Source organism: Anomaloglossus baeobatrachus, chromosome 7 (assembly GCF_048569485.1).
Source record: "Anomaloglossus baeobatrachus isolate aAnoBae1 chromosome 7, aAnoBae1.hap1, whole genome shotgun sequence".
NCBI lineage: Eukaryota > Metazoa > Chordata > Amphibia > Anura > Aromobatidae > Anomaloglossus > Anomaloglossus baeobatrachus.
Window position 1 is genome coordinate 185,210 of NC_134359.1, and position 17,989 is coordinate 203,198.

The 17,989-nt window shown below is 56.4% G+C and overlaps 1 protein-coding gene across 2 annotated transcripts in view; it reads left to right on the forward strand.

Annotated features, from left to right (window-relative positions):
- Positions 1-17,989, forward strand: part of MARCO (macrophage receptor with collagenous structure) — a 189,820-nt gene that overhangs the window by 159,193 nt on the left and 12,638 nt on the right. For both annotated transcript variants that reach the window (XM_075318730.1, XM_075318731.1), the window contains 2 exons: positions 1,394-1,438; positions 6,740-6,784. In XM_075318730.1, the coding sequence (XP_075174845.1) occupies positions 1,394-1,438; positions 6,740-6,784 (90 nt within the window). The remainder of the gene's footprint in view (positions 1-1,393; positions 1,439-6,739; positions 6,785-17,989) is intronic.

A 17,989-nucleotide genomic window follows, 5' to 3' on the forward strand; every position in this document is an offset into this window, starting at 1 on the left:
GCACTCTCCCCTCTCTGGCCCCGGAGGTACATGCTCCATGGAGCACTCTCCCCTCTCAGGCCCCCGGAGGTACACACTCCATGGAGCCCTCTCCCCTCTCTGACCCCCAGGTACACGCTCCATGGAGCACTCTCCCCTCTCTGGCCCCGCAGGTACACGCTTCATGGAGCCCTCTCCCCTCTCTGGCCCCCGGAGGTACACGCTCCATGGAGCACTCTCCTCTCTCTGGCCCCAGAGGTACACAATCCATGGAGCCCTCTCCCCTCTCTGGCCCCAGAGGTACACAATCCATGGAGCCCTCTCCCCTCTCTGGCCCCCAGAGGTACACGCTCCATGGAGCACTCTCCCCTCTCTGGCCCCCAGAGGTACACGCTCCATGGAGCACTCTCCCCTCTCTGGCCCCAGAGGTACACAATCCATGGAGCACTCTCCCCTCTCTGGCCCCCGGAGGTACACGCTCCATGGAGCACTCTCCCCTCTCTGGCCCCAGAGGTACACAATCCATGGAGCACTCTCCCCTCTCTGGCCCCCGGAGGTACACGCTCCATGGAGCACTCTCCCCTCTCTGGCCCCAGAGGTACACAATCCATGGAGCACTCTCCCCTCTCTGGCCCCAGAGGTACACAATCCATGGAGCACTCTCCCCTCTCTGGCCCCCGGAGGTACACGCTCCATGGAGCACTCTCGGCTCTCCGGCCCCCGGAGGTACACGCTCCATGGAGCACTCTCGGCTCTCCGGCCCCCGGAGGTACACGCTCCATGGAGCACTCTCCCCTCTCTGGCCCCGGAGGTACACACTCCATGGAGCCCTCTCCCCTCTCTGACCCCCAGGTACACGCTCCATGGAGCACTCTCCCCTCTCTGGCCCCGCAGGTACACGCTTCATGGAGCCCTCTCCCCTCTCTGGCCCCCGGAGGTACACGCTCCATGGAGCACTCTCCTCTCTCTGGCCCCAGAGGTACACAATCCATGGAGCCCTCTCCCCTCTCTGGCCCCAGAGGTACACAATCCATGGAGCACTCTCCCCTCTCTGGCCCCAGAGGTACACAATCCATGGAGCACTGTATTGGAGTAGCCTCGCTTTTGACATTTTTGCATCAGAAGATGATGTCTTTTGTGAAAGTATTCTTGCTGGAGCAATTCCTCCCACCTCTCAGATTTGGCCCTTTTGGAATAGCCTTTCCAAGGGAGTTGGGTGCCAGCGGCTCCAATGAAGGACACTGCTGGTGGCCAAAGGTTTTTCTATAGACATCTATGTGCACAATGCTACCAGGATCCAGGCAGACACGAAAATGAAGAGCAGGTGAGGAGAGGCGGGGAGTCTGGCCAAGGTTACCGAAGATTGTAACTAAAGGGAGAAAAGTGTCACCATCTGATGTTTCCTCCGGTGCAGGAATCTCCGGAACGCCTGGAAGTAAAGGACAGAAAGGTGAAGAAGGTAATACACAATGTGCCCCCCCCCCCGAGCTATATCCTCACCCCCCCCGTGAGCTCTGCTATATCCTCACACCCACTCTGTGAGCTCTGCTATATCCTAACTCCCCACCCATGAGCTCTGCTATATCCTCACTCCCCACCCATGACCTCTGCTATATCCTAACTCCCCACCCGTGAGCTCTGCTATATCCTAACTCCCCACCCGTGACCTCTGCTATATCCTAACTCCCCCACCCGTGAGCTCTGCTATATCCTAACTCCCCACCCGTGAGCTCTAAATCCTCACACCCCACCCGTGACCTCTGCTATATCCTCACACCCACCCGGTGAGCTCTGCTATATCCTCACACCCACCCTGTGAGCTCTGCTAAATTCTCACACCCCAACCTGTGAGCTCTGCTAAATCCTCACACCCCACCTGTGAGCTCTGCTAAATCCTCACACCCCGTGAGCTCTGCTAAATCCTCATACCCCACCTGTGAGCTCTGCTAAATCCTCACACCCCACCTGTGAGCTCTGCTAAATCCTCACACCCACCCCATGATCTCTGCTAAATCCTCACACCCACCCCATGATCTCAGCTAAATCCTCACACCCACCCAGCACATGAGTTCTGCTACAGGTGCGTCTCAGTCAATTAGAATATCAACAAAAAGATAATTTCTTTCAGTAATTCAATACAAAACGGGAAACACAAATATTATATAGAGTCATTACACACAGAGGGATCTATTCCTATATATTATATAGTCATTACACACAGAGGGATCTATTCCTATATATTATATAGTCATTACACACAGAGGGATCTATTCCTATATATTATATAGAGTCATTATACACAGAGGGATCTATTCCTATATATTATATAGAGTCATTACACACAGAGGGATCTATTCCTATATATTATATAGAGTCATTACACACAGAGGGATCTATTCCTATATATTATATAGTCATTACACACAGAGGGATCTATTCCTATATATTATATAGAGTCATTATACACAGAGGGATCTATTCCTATATATTATATAGAGTCATTACACACAGAGGGATCTATTCCTATATATTATATAGAGTCATTACACACAGATTAATAGATCCCTCTGTGTGTAATGACTATATAATATATAGGAATAGATCCCTCTGTGTGTAATGACTATATAATATATAGGAATAGATCCCTCTGTGTATAATGACTCTATATAATATATAGGAATAGATCCCTCTGTGTGTAATGACTCTATATAATATATAGGAATAGATCCCGCTGTGTGTAATGACTATATAATATATAGGAATAGATCCCTCTGTGTGTAATGGCTCTATATAATATATAGGAATAGATCCCTCTGTGTGTAATGACTCTATATAATATATAGGAATAGATCCCTCTGTGTGTAATGACTCTATATAATATATAGGAATAGATCCCTCTGTGTGTAATGACTCTATATAATATATAGGAATAGATCCCTCTGTGTGTAATGACTCTATATTATATTTGTGTCACTTCTGTAAGGAACCACTGAAATAAATTCACTTTTTAATGATCTTCTAATTTATTGAGATGCATTTGTATGTCTTCACACCCACCCCGTGAGCTCTGCTATATCCTCACACCCCACACGTGAGCTCTGCTATATCCTCACACCCCACACGTGAGCTCTGCTATATCCTCACACCCCACACGTGAGCTCAGCTATATCCTCACACTCCACACGTGAGCTCTGCTATATCCTCACACCCCACACGTGAGCTCTGCTATATCCTCACACTCCACACGTGAGCTCTGCTATATCCTCACACCCCACACGTGAGCTCTGCTATATCCTCACACTCCCACACGTGAGCTCTGCTATATCCTCACACCCCACACGTGAGCTCTGCTATATCCTCACACTCCACACGTGAGCTCTGCTATATCCTCACACCCCACACGTGAGCTCTGCTATATCCTCACACCCCACACGTGAGCTCTGCTATATCCTCACACCCCACACGTGAGCTCTGCTATATCCTCACACCCCACACGTGAGCTCTGCTATATCCTCACACCCCACACGTGAGCTCTGCTATATCCTCACAACCCCACACGTGAGCTCTGCTATATCCTCACAACCCCACACGTGACTGCTATATCCTCACACCCCACACATGATCTCTGCTATATCCTCACACTCCACACATGATCTCTGCTATATCCTCACACCCCACACATGATCTCTGCTATATCCTCACACCCCACACGTGAGCTCTGCTATATCCTCACACCCCGCTCAGGTATAACCTCACACCCCACACATGAGCTCTGCTATGTCCTCACACCCCACACATGAGCTCTGCTATATCTTCACACCCCACACATGAGCTCTGCTATATCCTCACATCCAGCTCAGTATATCCTCACACCCCACACATGAGCTCTGCTATATCTTCATACCCCACACATGATCTCTGCTATATCCTCACACCCCGCTCAGGTATATCCTCACACCTCACACATGAGCTCTGCTATGTCCTCACACCCCACACATGATCTCTGCTATATCCTCACACCCCGCTCAAGTATATCCTCACACCCCACACATGAGCTCTGCTATATCCTCACACCCCGCTCAAGTATATCCTCACACCCCACACATGATCTCTGCTATATCCTCACACCCCGCTCAAGTATATCCTCACACCCCACACATGAGCTCTGCTATATCCTCACACCCCGCTCAGGTATATCCTCACACCCCACACATGAGCTCTGCTATATCCTCACACCCCGCTCAGGTATATCCTCACACCCCACACATGAGCTCTGCTATATCCTCACACCCCACACATGAGCTCTGCTATATCCTCACACCCCACACATGAGCTCTGCTATATCCTCACACCCCGCTCAGGTATATCCTCACACCTCACACATGAGCTCTGCTATATCCTCACACCCCACACATGAGCTCTGCTATATCCTCACATCCAGCTCAGTATATCCTCACACCCCACACATGAGCTCTGCTATATCCTCACACCCCGCTCAAGTATATCCTCACACCCCACACATGAGCTCTGCTATATCCTCACACCCCGCTCAGGTATATCCTCACACCCCACACATGAGCTCTGCTATATCCTCACACCCCGCTCAGGTATATCCTCACACCCCACACATGAGCTCTGCTATATCCTCACACCCCGCTCAGGTATATCCTCACACCCCAACACGTGAGCTCTGCTATATCCTCACACCCCACACGTGAGCTCTGCTATATCCTCACACTCCACACGTGAGCTCTGCTATATCCTCACACCCCACACGTGAGCTCTGCTATATCCTCACACCCCACACGTGAGCTCTGCTATATCCTCACACCCCACACGTGAGCTCTGCTATATCCTCACACCCCACACGTGAGCTCTGCTATATCCTCACACCCCGCTCAGGTATATCCTCACACCCCACACATGAGCTCTGCTATATCCTCACACCCCGCTCAGGTATATCCTCACACCCCACACATGAGCTCTGCTATATCCTCACACCCCGCTCAGGTATATCCTCACACCTCACACATGAGCTCTGCTATGTCCTCACACCCCACACATGATCTCTGCTATATCCTCACACCCCGCTCAGGTATATCCTCACACCTCACACATGAGCTCTGCTATGTCCTCACACCCCACACATGATCTCTGCCATATCCTCACACCCCGCTCAGGTATATCCTCACACCCCACACATGAGCTCTGCTATTGTGAAGCCCCACAGGTGTAGTGTCGGTGCATTACCTTCAGGGACTCCACGCAGCTGGTGCTGGTCACAGGTAGGGAATCTTCGGTTTTGATCGTGACGCCACTCTCAGTATTGCGGTCAGTGGGGACCGCCACTGCAGGTTGAGGGTCGCCTGGGGCTGATGGTGAGTGCAGTCAGTTGTAATAGCCTCCTGAGAGTGAGGCAAGCCCCAGGGCCCGATGTAGGTGCGTAGTACCACAAGGCGCAGAATAACTCCACACAGGCAGAATGTCTTTCAGGGTTTTTACTCACATTTGATGGCAGGGTGAGTAACCCGGGCGTAGCTGGGATGAACCAGGCGGGAACCAGGTATCCCTCAGGCTGACTTTATGAGGGTGACTACTGACTCGCCTTCCTTAGCCCTTGGTGGTTTGGGGTGACCCCGACTTTGAGTCCCTATGGGGGTCACCCAGGGAAGATGCTGCAGCCTCTCTCCCCTTCGTTTGCCGTTTGCTTGTCGCCTGGACCAGGCCACTCCAGCTGCTTGCCTCCTGTGAGCTATGGGCCCTAACTGTGGCTACGTGGCTGCGGCTTTTTGTGGTGTTGTGGCGTGGGCTTTGAGAGCCCCACACCGGCAGGTTTAGCAAAAGAAAGCTGGATCTATCTCCGCTTCGGGATCTGCCGCCCGTTTGGGCCTGGTACTCTCTAGCAGTCTCCTTACTTCCCACTCCGTGCTCTCTCTTTAGCTGAAGATGGATTTCGGGTAGCACTCCTAGTTGACCGTTCTCCCCCGTCAGTAGCCACTGCGCGGACGCTGTCAGACTGCAACAGCCCCACAGGTCTGCTCCTCACTGAGCCCTATGGAGTTCTCCTCTAACTGACTCACTGCCCCTCCTCTCCTGTTCTTGCCTACGCCACCTAGCAACCAGACTCTCCACCACACCCCTTGAGAGGAGATGGAGGCTTTTGGCCCCCTCCACTATTCCAGTGAAGGTCAAGGCTTTTCCCCCTCCTGGGATCCCCAGGGGTCCTCTCATGGGTACATGTGTGAGAGCTGATTACTATGCGCCTGTGTACCACACCCCGGTCAGCCTTCTGGATTACCTGTATTGTACTGTCCCCAGCATGGGTGCAGTACTCAGTGGTGCCTGACCAGGTCAGGGGCGCCACACTATGTCCTCACACCCCACACATGAGCTCTGCTATATCCTCACATCCAGCTCAGTATATCCTCACACCCCACACATGAGCTCTGCTATATCCTCACACCCCGCTCAAGTATATCCTCACACCCCACACATGATCTCTGCTATATCCTCACACCCCGCTCAAGTATATCCTCACACCCCACACATGATCTCTGCTATATCCTCACCCCCCGCTCTACTATATCCTCACCCCCTGCTCTGCTATATCCTCACCCCCCGCTCAGGTATATCGTCACGCGGTGCTAATCCTGTATGTGATACTAACATGTGCTGTAGTGCTTCTGATCCGGGGTTGGGGGCCGGGACCCTCGGGCTCAGCTGCTTCCGGGGCTCTTTCTCATTTAGATTCATTTTTCAGGAATGAGAGGATCCGCAGGAGCGAAGGGTGACACTGGGAGTCCAGGTGAGATCTCTGATCATGGCTTTCTACATGCTGGATCCGGGGAGCCCTTCACCTTGGAGCCCCACTGCCATGTGTCCTGTATACCCTGTGTGGTGTCAGTATACACCGGGGGCCCATTACTCCGGGGCCCCACTGCCATATGTCCTGTATACCCTGTGTGGTGTCAGTATACACCGGGGGCCCATTACTCCGGGGCCCCACTGCCATGTGTCCTGTATACCCTGGGTGGTGTCAGTATACACCGGGGGCCCATTACTCCGGGGCCCCACTGCCATGTGTCCTGTATACCCTGTGTGGTGTCAGTATACACCGGGGGCCCATTACTCCGGGGCCCCACTGCCATGTGTCCTGTATACCCTGGGTTGTGTCAGTATACACCGGGGGCCCATTACTCCGGGGCCCCACTGCCATGTGTCCTGTATACCCTGGGTGGTGTCAGTATACACTGGGGACCCATTACTCCGAGGCCCCACTGCTATCTATGTGTCCTGTATACCCCGGGTGGTGTCAGTATACACTGGGGGCTTATTACTTCGGGGCCCCACTGCCATGTGTCCTGTATACCCCGGGTGGTGTCAGTATACACTGGGGGCCCATTATTCCGGGGTACCACTGCCATGTGTCCTGTATACCCCGGGTGGTGTCAGTATACACTGGGGGCCCATTACTCCGGGGTACCACTGCCATGTGTCCTGTATACCCTGGGTGGTGTCAGTATACACTGGGGGCCCATTACTCCGTGGCCCCACTGCCATGTGTCCTGTATACCCCGGGTGGTGTCAGTATACACTGGGGGCCCATTACTCCGGGGCCCCACTGCCATGTGTCCTGTATACCCCGGGTGGTGTCAGTATACACTGGGGGCCCATTACTCCGGGGGTACCACTGCCATGTGTCCTGTATACCCTGGGTGGTGTCAGTATACACCGGGGGCCCATTACTCCGGGGCCCCACTGCTATCTATGTGTCCTGTATACCCCGGGTGGTGTCAGTATACACTGGGGACCCATTACTCCGGGGCCCCACTGCCATGTGTCCTGTATACCCTGGGTGGTGTCAGTATACACTGGGGACCCATTACTCCGGGGCCCCACTGCCATGTGTCCTGTATACCCCGGGTGGTGTCAGTATACACTGGGGACCCATTACTCCGGGGCCCCACTGCCATGTGTCCTGTATACCCTGGGTGGTGTCAGTATACACTGGGGACCCATTACTCCGGGGCCCCACTGCCATATGTCCTGTATACCCTGTGTGGTGTCAGTATACACCGGGGGCCCATTACTCCGGGGCCCCACTGCCATGTGTCCTGTATACCCTGGGTGGTGTCAGTATACACCGGGGGCCCATTACTCCGGGGCCCCACTGCCATGTGTCCTGTATACCCTGGGTGGTGTCAGTATACACTGGGGACCCATTACTCCGAGGCCCCACTGCTATCTATGTGTCCTGTATACCCCGGGTGGTGTCAGTATACACTGGGGGCTTATTACTTCGGGGCCCCACTGCCATGTGTCCTGTATACCCCGGGTGGTGTCAGTATACACTGGGGGCCCATTATTCCGGGGTACCACTGCCATGTGTCCTGTATACCCCGGGTGGTGTCAGTATACACTGGGGGCCCATTACTCCGGGGTACCACTGCCATGTGTCCTGTATACCCTGTGTGGTGTCAGTATACACCGGGGGCCCATTACTCCGGGGCCCCACTGCCATGTGTCCTGTATACCCCGGGTGGTGTCAGTATACACTGGGGACCCATTACTCCGGGGCCCCACTGCCATGTGTCCTGTATACCCTGGGTGGTGTCAGTATACACTGGGGACCCATTACTCCGGGGCCCCACTGCCATATGTCCTGTATACCCTGTGTGGTGTCAGTATACACCGGGGGCCCATTACTCCGGGGCCCCACTGCCATGTGTCCTGTATACCCTGTGTGGTGTCAGTATACACCGGGGGCCCATTACTCCGGGGCCCCACTGCCATGTGTCCTGTATACCCTGGGTGGTGTCAGTATACACCGGGGGCCCATTACTCCGGGGCTCCACTGCCATGTGTCCTGTATACCCTGTGTGGTGTCAGTATACACCGGGGGCCCATTACTCCGGGGCCCCACTGCCATATGTCCTGTATACCCTGGGTGGTGTCAGTATACACTGGGGCCCATTACTCCGGGGCCCCACTGCCATGTGTCCTGTATACCCTGTGTGGTGTCAGTATACACCGGGGGCCCATTACTCCGGGGCCCCACTGCCATGTGTCCTGTATACCCTGTGTGGTGTCAGTATACACCGGGGGCCCATTACTCCGGGGCCCCACTGCCATATGTCCTGTATACCCTGGGTGGTGTCAGTATACACTGGGGGCCCATTACTCCGGGGCCCCACTGCCATGTGTCCTGTATACCCTGGGTGGTGTCAGTATACACCGGGGGCCCATTACTCCGGGGCCCCACTGCTATATGTCCTGTATACCCTGTGTGGTGTCAGTATACACTGGGGGCCCATTACTCCGGGGTACCACTGCCATGTGTCCTGTATACCCTGGGTGGTGTCAGTATACACTGGGGGCCCATTACTCCGGGGCCCCACTGCCATGTGTCCTGTATACCCTGGGTGGTGTCAGTATACACTGGGGGCCCATTACTCCGGGGCCCCACTGCCATGTGTCCTGTATACCCTGGGTGGTGTCAGTATACACTGGGGGCCCATTACTCCGGGGCCCCACTGCCATGTGTCCTGTATACCCTGGGTGGTGTCAGTATACACTGGGGGCCCATTACTCCGGGGCCCCACTGCCATGTGTCCTGTATACCCCGGGTGGTGTCAGTATACACTGGGGGACCATTACTCCGGGGTACCACTGCCATGTGTCCTGTATACCCTGGGTGGTGTCAGTATACACTGGGGGCCCATTACTCCGTGGCCCCACTGCCATGTGTCCTGTATACCCCGGGTGGTGTCAGTATACACTGGGGGCCCATTACTCCGGGGCCCCACTGCCATGTGTCCTGTATACCCCGGGTGGTGTCAGTATACACTGGGGGCCCATTACTCCGGGGTACCACTGCCATGTGTCCTGTATACCCTGGGTGGTGTCAGTATACACCGGGGGCCCATTACTCCGGGGCCCCACTGCTATCTATGTGTCCTGTATACCCCGGGTGGTGTCAGTATACACTGGGGACCCATTACTCCGGGGCCCCACTGCCATGTGTCCTGTATACCCTGGGTGGTGTCAGTATACACTGGGGACCCATTACTCCGGGGCCCCACTGCCATGTGTCCTGTATACCCTGGGTGGTGTCAGTATACACTGGGGGCCCATTACTCCGGGGCCCCACTGCCATGTGTCCTGTATACCCTGGGTGGTGTCAGTATACACTGGGGACCCATTACTCCGGGGCCCCACTGCCATGTGTCCTGTATACCCCGGGTGGTGTCAGTATACACTGGGGACCCATTACTCCGGGGCCCCACTGCCATGTGTCCTGTATACCCTGGGTGGTGTCAGTATACACTGGGGACCCATTACTCCGGGGCCCCACTGCCATGTGTCCTATATACCCTGGGTGGTGTCAGTATACACTGGGGACCCATTACTCCGGGGCCCCACTGCCATGTGTCCTGTATACCCCGGGTGGTGTCAGTATACACTGGGGACCCATTACTCCGGGGTACCACTGCCATGTGTCCTGTATACCCTGTGTGGTGTCAGTATACACTGGGGGCCCATTACTCCGGGGCCCCACTGCCATGTGTCCTGTATACCCCGGGTGGTGTCAGTATACACTGGGGGCCCATTACTCCGGGGTACCACTGCCATGTGTCCTGTATACCCTGGGTGGTGTCAGTATACACCGGGGGCCCATTACTCCGGGGCCCCACTGCTATCTATGTGTCCTGTATACCCCGGGTGGTGTCAGTATACACTGGGGACCCATTACTCCGGGGCCCCACTGCCATGTGTCCTGTATACCCTGGGTGGTGTCAGTATACACTGGGGACCCATTACTCCGGGGCCCCACTGCCATGTGTCCTGTATACCCCGGGTGGTGTCAGTATACACTGGGGACCCATTACTCCGGGGCCCCACTGCCATGTGTCCTGTATACCCTGGGTGGTGTCAGTATACTCCGGGGCCCCACTGCTATCTATGTGTCCTGTATACCCCGGGTGGTGTCAGTATACACTGGGGGCCCATTACTCCGGGGTACCACTGCCATGTGTCCTGTATACCCTGGGTGGTGTCAGTATACACTGGGGACCCATTACTCCGGGGCCCCACTGCCATGTGTCCTGTATACCCCGGGTGGTGTCAGTATACACTGGGGACCCATTACTCCGGGGCCCCACTGCCATGTGTCCTGTATACCCTGGGTGGTGTCAGTATACACTGGGGACCCATTACTCCGGGGCCCCACTGCCATATGTCCTGTATACCCTGTGTGGTGTCAGTATACACCGGGGGCCCATTACTCCGGGGCCCCACTGCCATGTGTCCTGTATACCCTGGGTGGTGTCAGTATACACCGGGGGCCCATTACTCCGGGGCCCCACTGCCATGTGTCCTGTATACCCTGGGTGGTGTCAGTATACACTGGGGACCCATTACTCCGAGGCCCCACTGCTATCTATGTGTCCTGTATACCCCGGGTGGTGTCAGTATACACTGGGGGCTTATTACTTCGGGGCCCCACTGCCATGTGTCCTGTATACCCCGGGTGGTGTCAGTATACACTGGGGGCCCATTATTCCGGGGTACCACTGCCATGTGTCCTGTATACCCCGGGTGGTGTCAGTATACACTGGGGGCCCATTACTCCGGGGCCCCACTGCCATGTGTCCTGTATACCCTGGGTGGTGTCAGTATACACTGGGGGCCCATTACTCCGGGGCCCCACTGCCATGTGTCCTGTATACCCTGTGTGGTGTCAGTATACACCGGGGGCCCATTACTCCGGGGTACCACTGCCATGTGTCCTGTATACCCTGTGTGGTGTCAGTATACACTGGGGGCCCATTACTCCGGGGCCCCACTGCCATGTGTCCTGTATACCCTGGGTGGTGTCAGTATACACCAGGGGCCCATTACTCCGGGGCCCCACTGCCATGTGTCCTGTATACCCTGGGTGGTGTCAGTATACACTGGGGGCCCATTACTCCGGGGCCCCACTGCCATGTGTCCTGTATACCCTGGGTGGTGTCAGTATACACTGGGGGCCCATTACTCCGGGGCCCCACTGCCATGTGTCCTGTATACCCTGGGTGGTGTCAGTATACACTGGGGGCCCATTACTCCGGGGCCCCACTGCCATGTGTCCTGTATACCCTGGGTGGTGTCAGTATACACTGGGGACCCATTACTCCGGGGCCCCACTGCTATCTATGTGTCCTGTATACCCCGGGTGGTGTCAGTATACACTGGGGGCCCATTACTCCGGGGTACCACTGCCATGTGTCCTGTATACCCCGGGTGGTGTCAGTATACACTGGGGGCCCATTACTCCGGGGCCCCACTGCCATGTGTCCTGTATACCCTGGGTGGTGTCAGTATACACTGGGGACCCATTACTCCGGGGCCCCACTGCCATATGTCCTGTATACCCTGTGTGGTGTCAGTATACACTGGGGGCCCATTACTCCGGGGCCCCACTGCCATGTGTCCTGTATACCCTGGGTGGTGTCAGTATACACTGGGGGCCCATTACTCCGGGGCCCCACTGCCATGTGTCCTGTATACCCAAGGTGGTGTCAGTATACACTGGGGGCCCATTACTCCGGGGCCCCACTGCCATGTGTCCTGTATACCCCGAGTGGTGTCAGTATACACTGGGGACCCATTACTCCGGGGCCCCACTGCTATCTATGTGTCCTGTATACCCCGGGTGGTGTCAGTATACACTGGGGGCCCATTACTCCGGGGCCCCACTGCCATGTGTCCTGTATACCCCGGGTGGTGTCAGTATACACTGGGGACCCATTACTCCGGGGCCCCACTGCCATGTGTCCTGTATACCCCGAGTGGTGTCAGTATACACTGGGGACCCATTACTCCGGGGCCCCACTGCTATCTATGTGTCCTGTATACCCCGGGTGGTGTCAGTATACACTGGGGGCCCATTACTCCGGGGCCCCACTGCTATCGATGTGTCCTGTATACCCCGGGTGGTGTCAGTATACACTGGGGGCCCATTACTCCGGGGCCCCACTGCCATGTGTCCTGTATACCCCGAGTGGTGTCAGTATACACTGGGGACCCATTACTCCGGGGCCCCACTGCTATCTATGTGTCCTGTATACCCCGGGTGGTGTCAGTATACACTGGGGGCCCATTACTCCGGGGCCCCACTGCCATGTGTCCTGTATACCCTGTGTGGTGTCAGTATACACCGGGGGCCCATTACTCCGGGGCCCCACTGCCATGTGTCCTGTATACCCTGTGTGGTGTCAGTATACACCGGGGGCCCATTACTCCGGGGCCCCACTGCCATGTGTCCTGTATACCCTGTGTGGTGTCAGTATACACCGGGGGCCCATTACTCCGGGGCCCCACTGCCATGTGTCCTGTATACCCTGGGTGGTGTCAGTATACACCGGGGGCCCATTACTCCGGGGCTCCACTGCCATGTGTCCTGTATACCCTGTGTGGTGTCAGTATACACCGGGGGCCCATTACTCCGGGGCCCCACTGCCATATGTCCTGTATACCCTGGGTGGTGTCAGTATACACTGGGGCCCATTACTCCGGGGCCCCACTGCCATGTGTCCTGTATACCCTGTGTGGTGTCAGTATACACCGGGGGCCCATTACTCCGGGGCCCCACTGCCATGTGTCCTGTATACCCCGGGTGGTGTCAGTATACACCGGGGGCCCATTACTCCGGGTCCCCACTGCCATGTGTCCTGTATACCCTGGGTGGTGTCAGTATACACCGGGGGCCCATTACTCCGGGGCCCCACTGCTATATGTCCTGTATACCCTGTGTGGTGTCAGTATACACTGGGGGCCCATTACTCCGGGGTACCACTGCCATGTGTCCTGTATACCCTGTGTGGTGTCAGTATACACTGGGGGCCCATTACTCCGGGGCCCCACTGCCATGTGTCCTGTATACCCTGGGTGGTGTCAGTATACACTGGGGGCCCATTACTCCGGGGCCCCACTGCCATGTGTCCTGTATACCCAGGGTGGTGTCAGTATACACTGGGGGCCCATTACTCCGGGGCCCCACTGCCATGTGTCCTGTATACCCCGAGTGGTGTCAGTATACACTGGGGACCCATTACTCCGGGGCCCCACTGCTATCTATGTGTCCTGTATACCCCGGGTGGTGTCAGTATACACTGGGGGCCCATTACTCCGGGGCCCCACTGCCATGTGTCCTGTATACCCTGGGTGGTGTCAGTATACACTGGGGGCCCATTACTCCGGGGCCCCACTGCCATGTGTCCTGTATACCCTGGGTGGTGTCAGTATACACTGGGGACCCATTACTCCGGGGCCCCACTGCTATCTATGTGTCCTGTATACCCCGGGTGGTGTCAGTATACACTGGGGACCCATTACTCCGGGGCCCCACTGCCATGTGTCCTGTATACCCTGGGTGGTGTCAGTATACACTGGGGACCCATTACTCCGGGGCCCCACTGCTATCTATGTGTCCTGTATACCCCGGGTGGTGTCAGTATACACTGGGGGCCCATTACTCCGGGGCCCCACTGCCATGTGTCCTGTATACCCCGGGTGGTGTCAGTATACACTGGGGGCCCATTACTCCGGGGTACCACTGCCATGTGTCCTGTATACCCTGTGTGGTGTCAGTATACACCGGGGGCCCATTACTCCGGGGTACCACTGCCATGTGTCCTGTATACCCCGGGTGGTGTCAGTATACACTGGGGGCCCATTACTCCGGGGCCCCACTGCTATGTGTCCTGTATACCCCGGGTGGTGTCAGTATACACTGGGGGCCCATTACTCTGGGGCCCCACTGCCATGTGTCCTGTATACCCTGGGTGGTGTCAGTATACACTGGGGGCCCATTACTCCGGGGCCCCACTGCCATGTGTCCTGTATACCCTGGGTGGTGTCAGTATACACTGGGGACCCATTACTCCGGGGCCCCACTGCCATGTGTCCTGTATACCCTGTGTGGTGTCAGTATACACTGGGGGCCCATTACTCCGGGGCCCCACTGCCATGTGTCCTGTATACCCCGGGTGGTGTCAGTATACACTGGGGACCCATTACTCCGGGGCCCCACTGCTATCTATGTGTCCTGTATACCCCGGGTGGTGTCAGTATACACTGGGGGCCCATTACTCCGGGGCCCCACTGCCATGTGTCCTGTATACCCTGTGTGGTGTCAGTATACACTGGGGGCCCATTACTCCGGGGCCCCACTGCCATGTGTCCTGTATACCCTGGGTGGTGTCAGTATACACTGGGGACCCATTACTCCGGGGCCCCACTGCTATCTATGTGTCCTGTATACCCCGGGTGGTGTCAGTATACACCGGGGGCCCATTACTCCGGGGTACCACTGCCATGTGTCCTGTATACCCTGTGTGGTGTCAGTATACACCGGGGGCCCATTACTCCGGGGCCCCACTGCCATGTGTCCTGTATACCCTGGGTGGTGTCAGTATACACTGGGGGCCCATTACTCCGGGGCCCCACTGCCATGTGTCCTGTATACCCTGGGTGGTGTCAGTATACACCGGGGGCCCATTACTCCGGGGTACCACTGCCATGTGTCCTGTATACCCTGTGTGGTGTCAGTATACACTGGGGGCCCATTACTCCGGGGCCCCACTGCTATGTGTCCTGTATACCCCGGGTGGTGTCAGTATACACTGGGGGCCCATTACTCCGGGGCCCCACTGCTATGTGTCCTGTATACCCCGGGTGGTGTCAGTATACACTGGGGGCCCATTACTCTGGGGCCCCACTGCCATGTGTCCTGTATACCCTGGGTGGTGTCAGTATACACTGGGGGCCCATTACTCCGGGGCCCCACTGCCATGTGTCCTGTATACCCCGGGTGGTGTCAGTATACACTGGGGGCCCATTACTCCGGGGCCCCACTGCTATGTGTCCTGTATACCCCGGGTGGTGTCAGTATACACTGGGGGCCCATTACTCCGGGGCCCCACTGCTATGTGTCCTGTATACCCCGGGTGGTGTCAGTATACACTGGGGGCCCATTACTCCGGGGCCCCACTGCCATGTGTCCTGTATACCCCGGGTGGTGTCAGTATACACTGGGGGCCCATTACTCCGGGGCCCCACTGCCATGTGTCCTGTATACCCTGGGTGGTGTCAGTATACACTGGGGACCCATTACTCCGGGGCCCCACTGCCATGTGTCCTGTATACCCCGGGTGGTGTCAGTATACACTGGGGGCCCATTACTCCGGGGTACCACTGCCATGTGTCCTGTATACCCTGGGTGGTGTCAGTATACACTGGGGGCCCATTACTCCGGGGCCCCACTGCCATGTGTCCTGTATACCCTGGGTGGTGTCAGTATACACTGGGGACCCATTACTCCGGGGCCCCACTGCCATGTGTCCTGTATACCCCGGGTGGTGTCAGTATACACTGGGGGCCCATTACTCCGGGGCCCCACTGCCATGTGTCCTGTATACCCTGTGTGGTGTCAGTATACACCGGGGGCCCATTACTCCAGGGTACCACTGCCATGTGTCCTGTATACCCTGTGTGGTGTCAGTATACACTGGGGGCCCATTACTCCGGGGCCCCACTGCCATGTGTCCTGTATACCCCGGGTGGTGTCAGTTTACACTGGGGGCCCATTACTCCGGGGTACCACTGCCATGTGTCCTGTATACCCTGTGTGGTGTCAGTATACACTGGGGACCCATTACTCCGGGGTACCACTGCCATGTGTCCTGTATACCCTGTGTGGTGTCAGTATACACCGGGGGCCCATTACTTCGGGGCCCCACTGCCATGTGTCCTGTATACCCTGTGTGGTGTCAGTATACACTGGGGGCCCATTACTCCGGGGCCCCACTGCCATGTGTCCTGTATACCCTGGGTGGTGTCAGTATACACTGGGGACCCATTACTCCGGGGCCCCACTGCCATGTGTCCTGTATACCCTGGGTGGTGTCAGTATACACTGGGGACCCATTACTCCGGGGCCCCACTGCTATGTGTCCTGTATACCCCGGGTGGTGTCAGTATACACTGGGGACCCATTACTCCGGGGCCCCACTGCTATGTGTCCTTTATACCCCGGGTGGTGTCAGTATACACTGGGGACCCATTACTCCGGGGCCCCACTGCTATGTGTCCTGTATACCCTGGGTGGTGTCAGTATACACTGGGGACCCATTACTCCGGGGCCCCACTGCCATGTGTCCTGTATACCCCGGGTGGTGTCAGTATACACTGGGGGCCCATTACTCCGGGGTACCACTGCCATGTGTCCTGTATACCCTGTGTGGTGTCAGTATACACCGGGGGCCCATTACTCCGGGGCCCCACTGCCATGTGTCCTGTATACCCTGGGTGGTGTCAGTATACACTGGGGACCCATTACTCCGGGGCCCCACTGCCATGTGTCCTGTATACCCCGGGTGGTGTCAGTATACACTGGGGGCCCATTACTCCGGGGCCCCACTGCCATGTGTCCTGTATACCCCGGGTGGTGTCAGTTTACACTGGGGGCCCATTACTCCGGGGTACCACTGCCATGTGTCCTGTATACCCTGTGTGGTGTCAGTATACACTGGGGACCCATTACTCCGGGGTACCACTGCCATGTGTCCTGTATACCCTGGGTGGTGTCAGTATACACCGGGGGCCCATTACTTCGGGGCCCCACTGCCATGTGTCCTGTATACCCTGTGTGGTGTCAGTATACACTGGGGGCCCATTACTCCGGGGCCCCACTGCCATGTGTCCTGTATACCCTGGGTGGTGTCAGTATACACTGGGGACCCATTACTCCGGGGCCCCACTGCCATGTGTCCTGTATACCCTGGGTGGTGTCAGTATACACTGGGGACCCATTACTCCGGGGCCCCACTGCCATGTGTCCTGTATACCCTGGGTGGTGTCAGTATACACTGGGGACCCATTACTCCGGGGCCCCACTGCCATGTGTCCTGTATACCCTGGGTGGTGTCAGTATACACCGGGGGCCCATTACTCCGGGGCCCCACTGCTA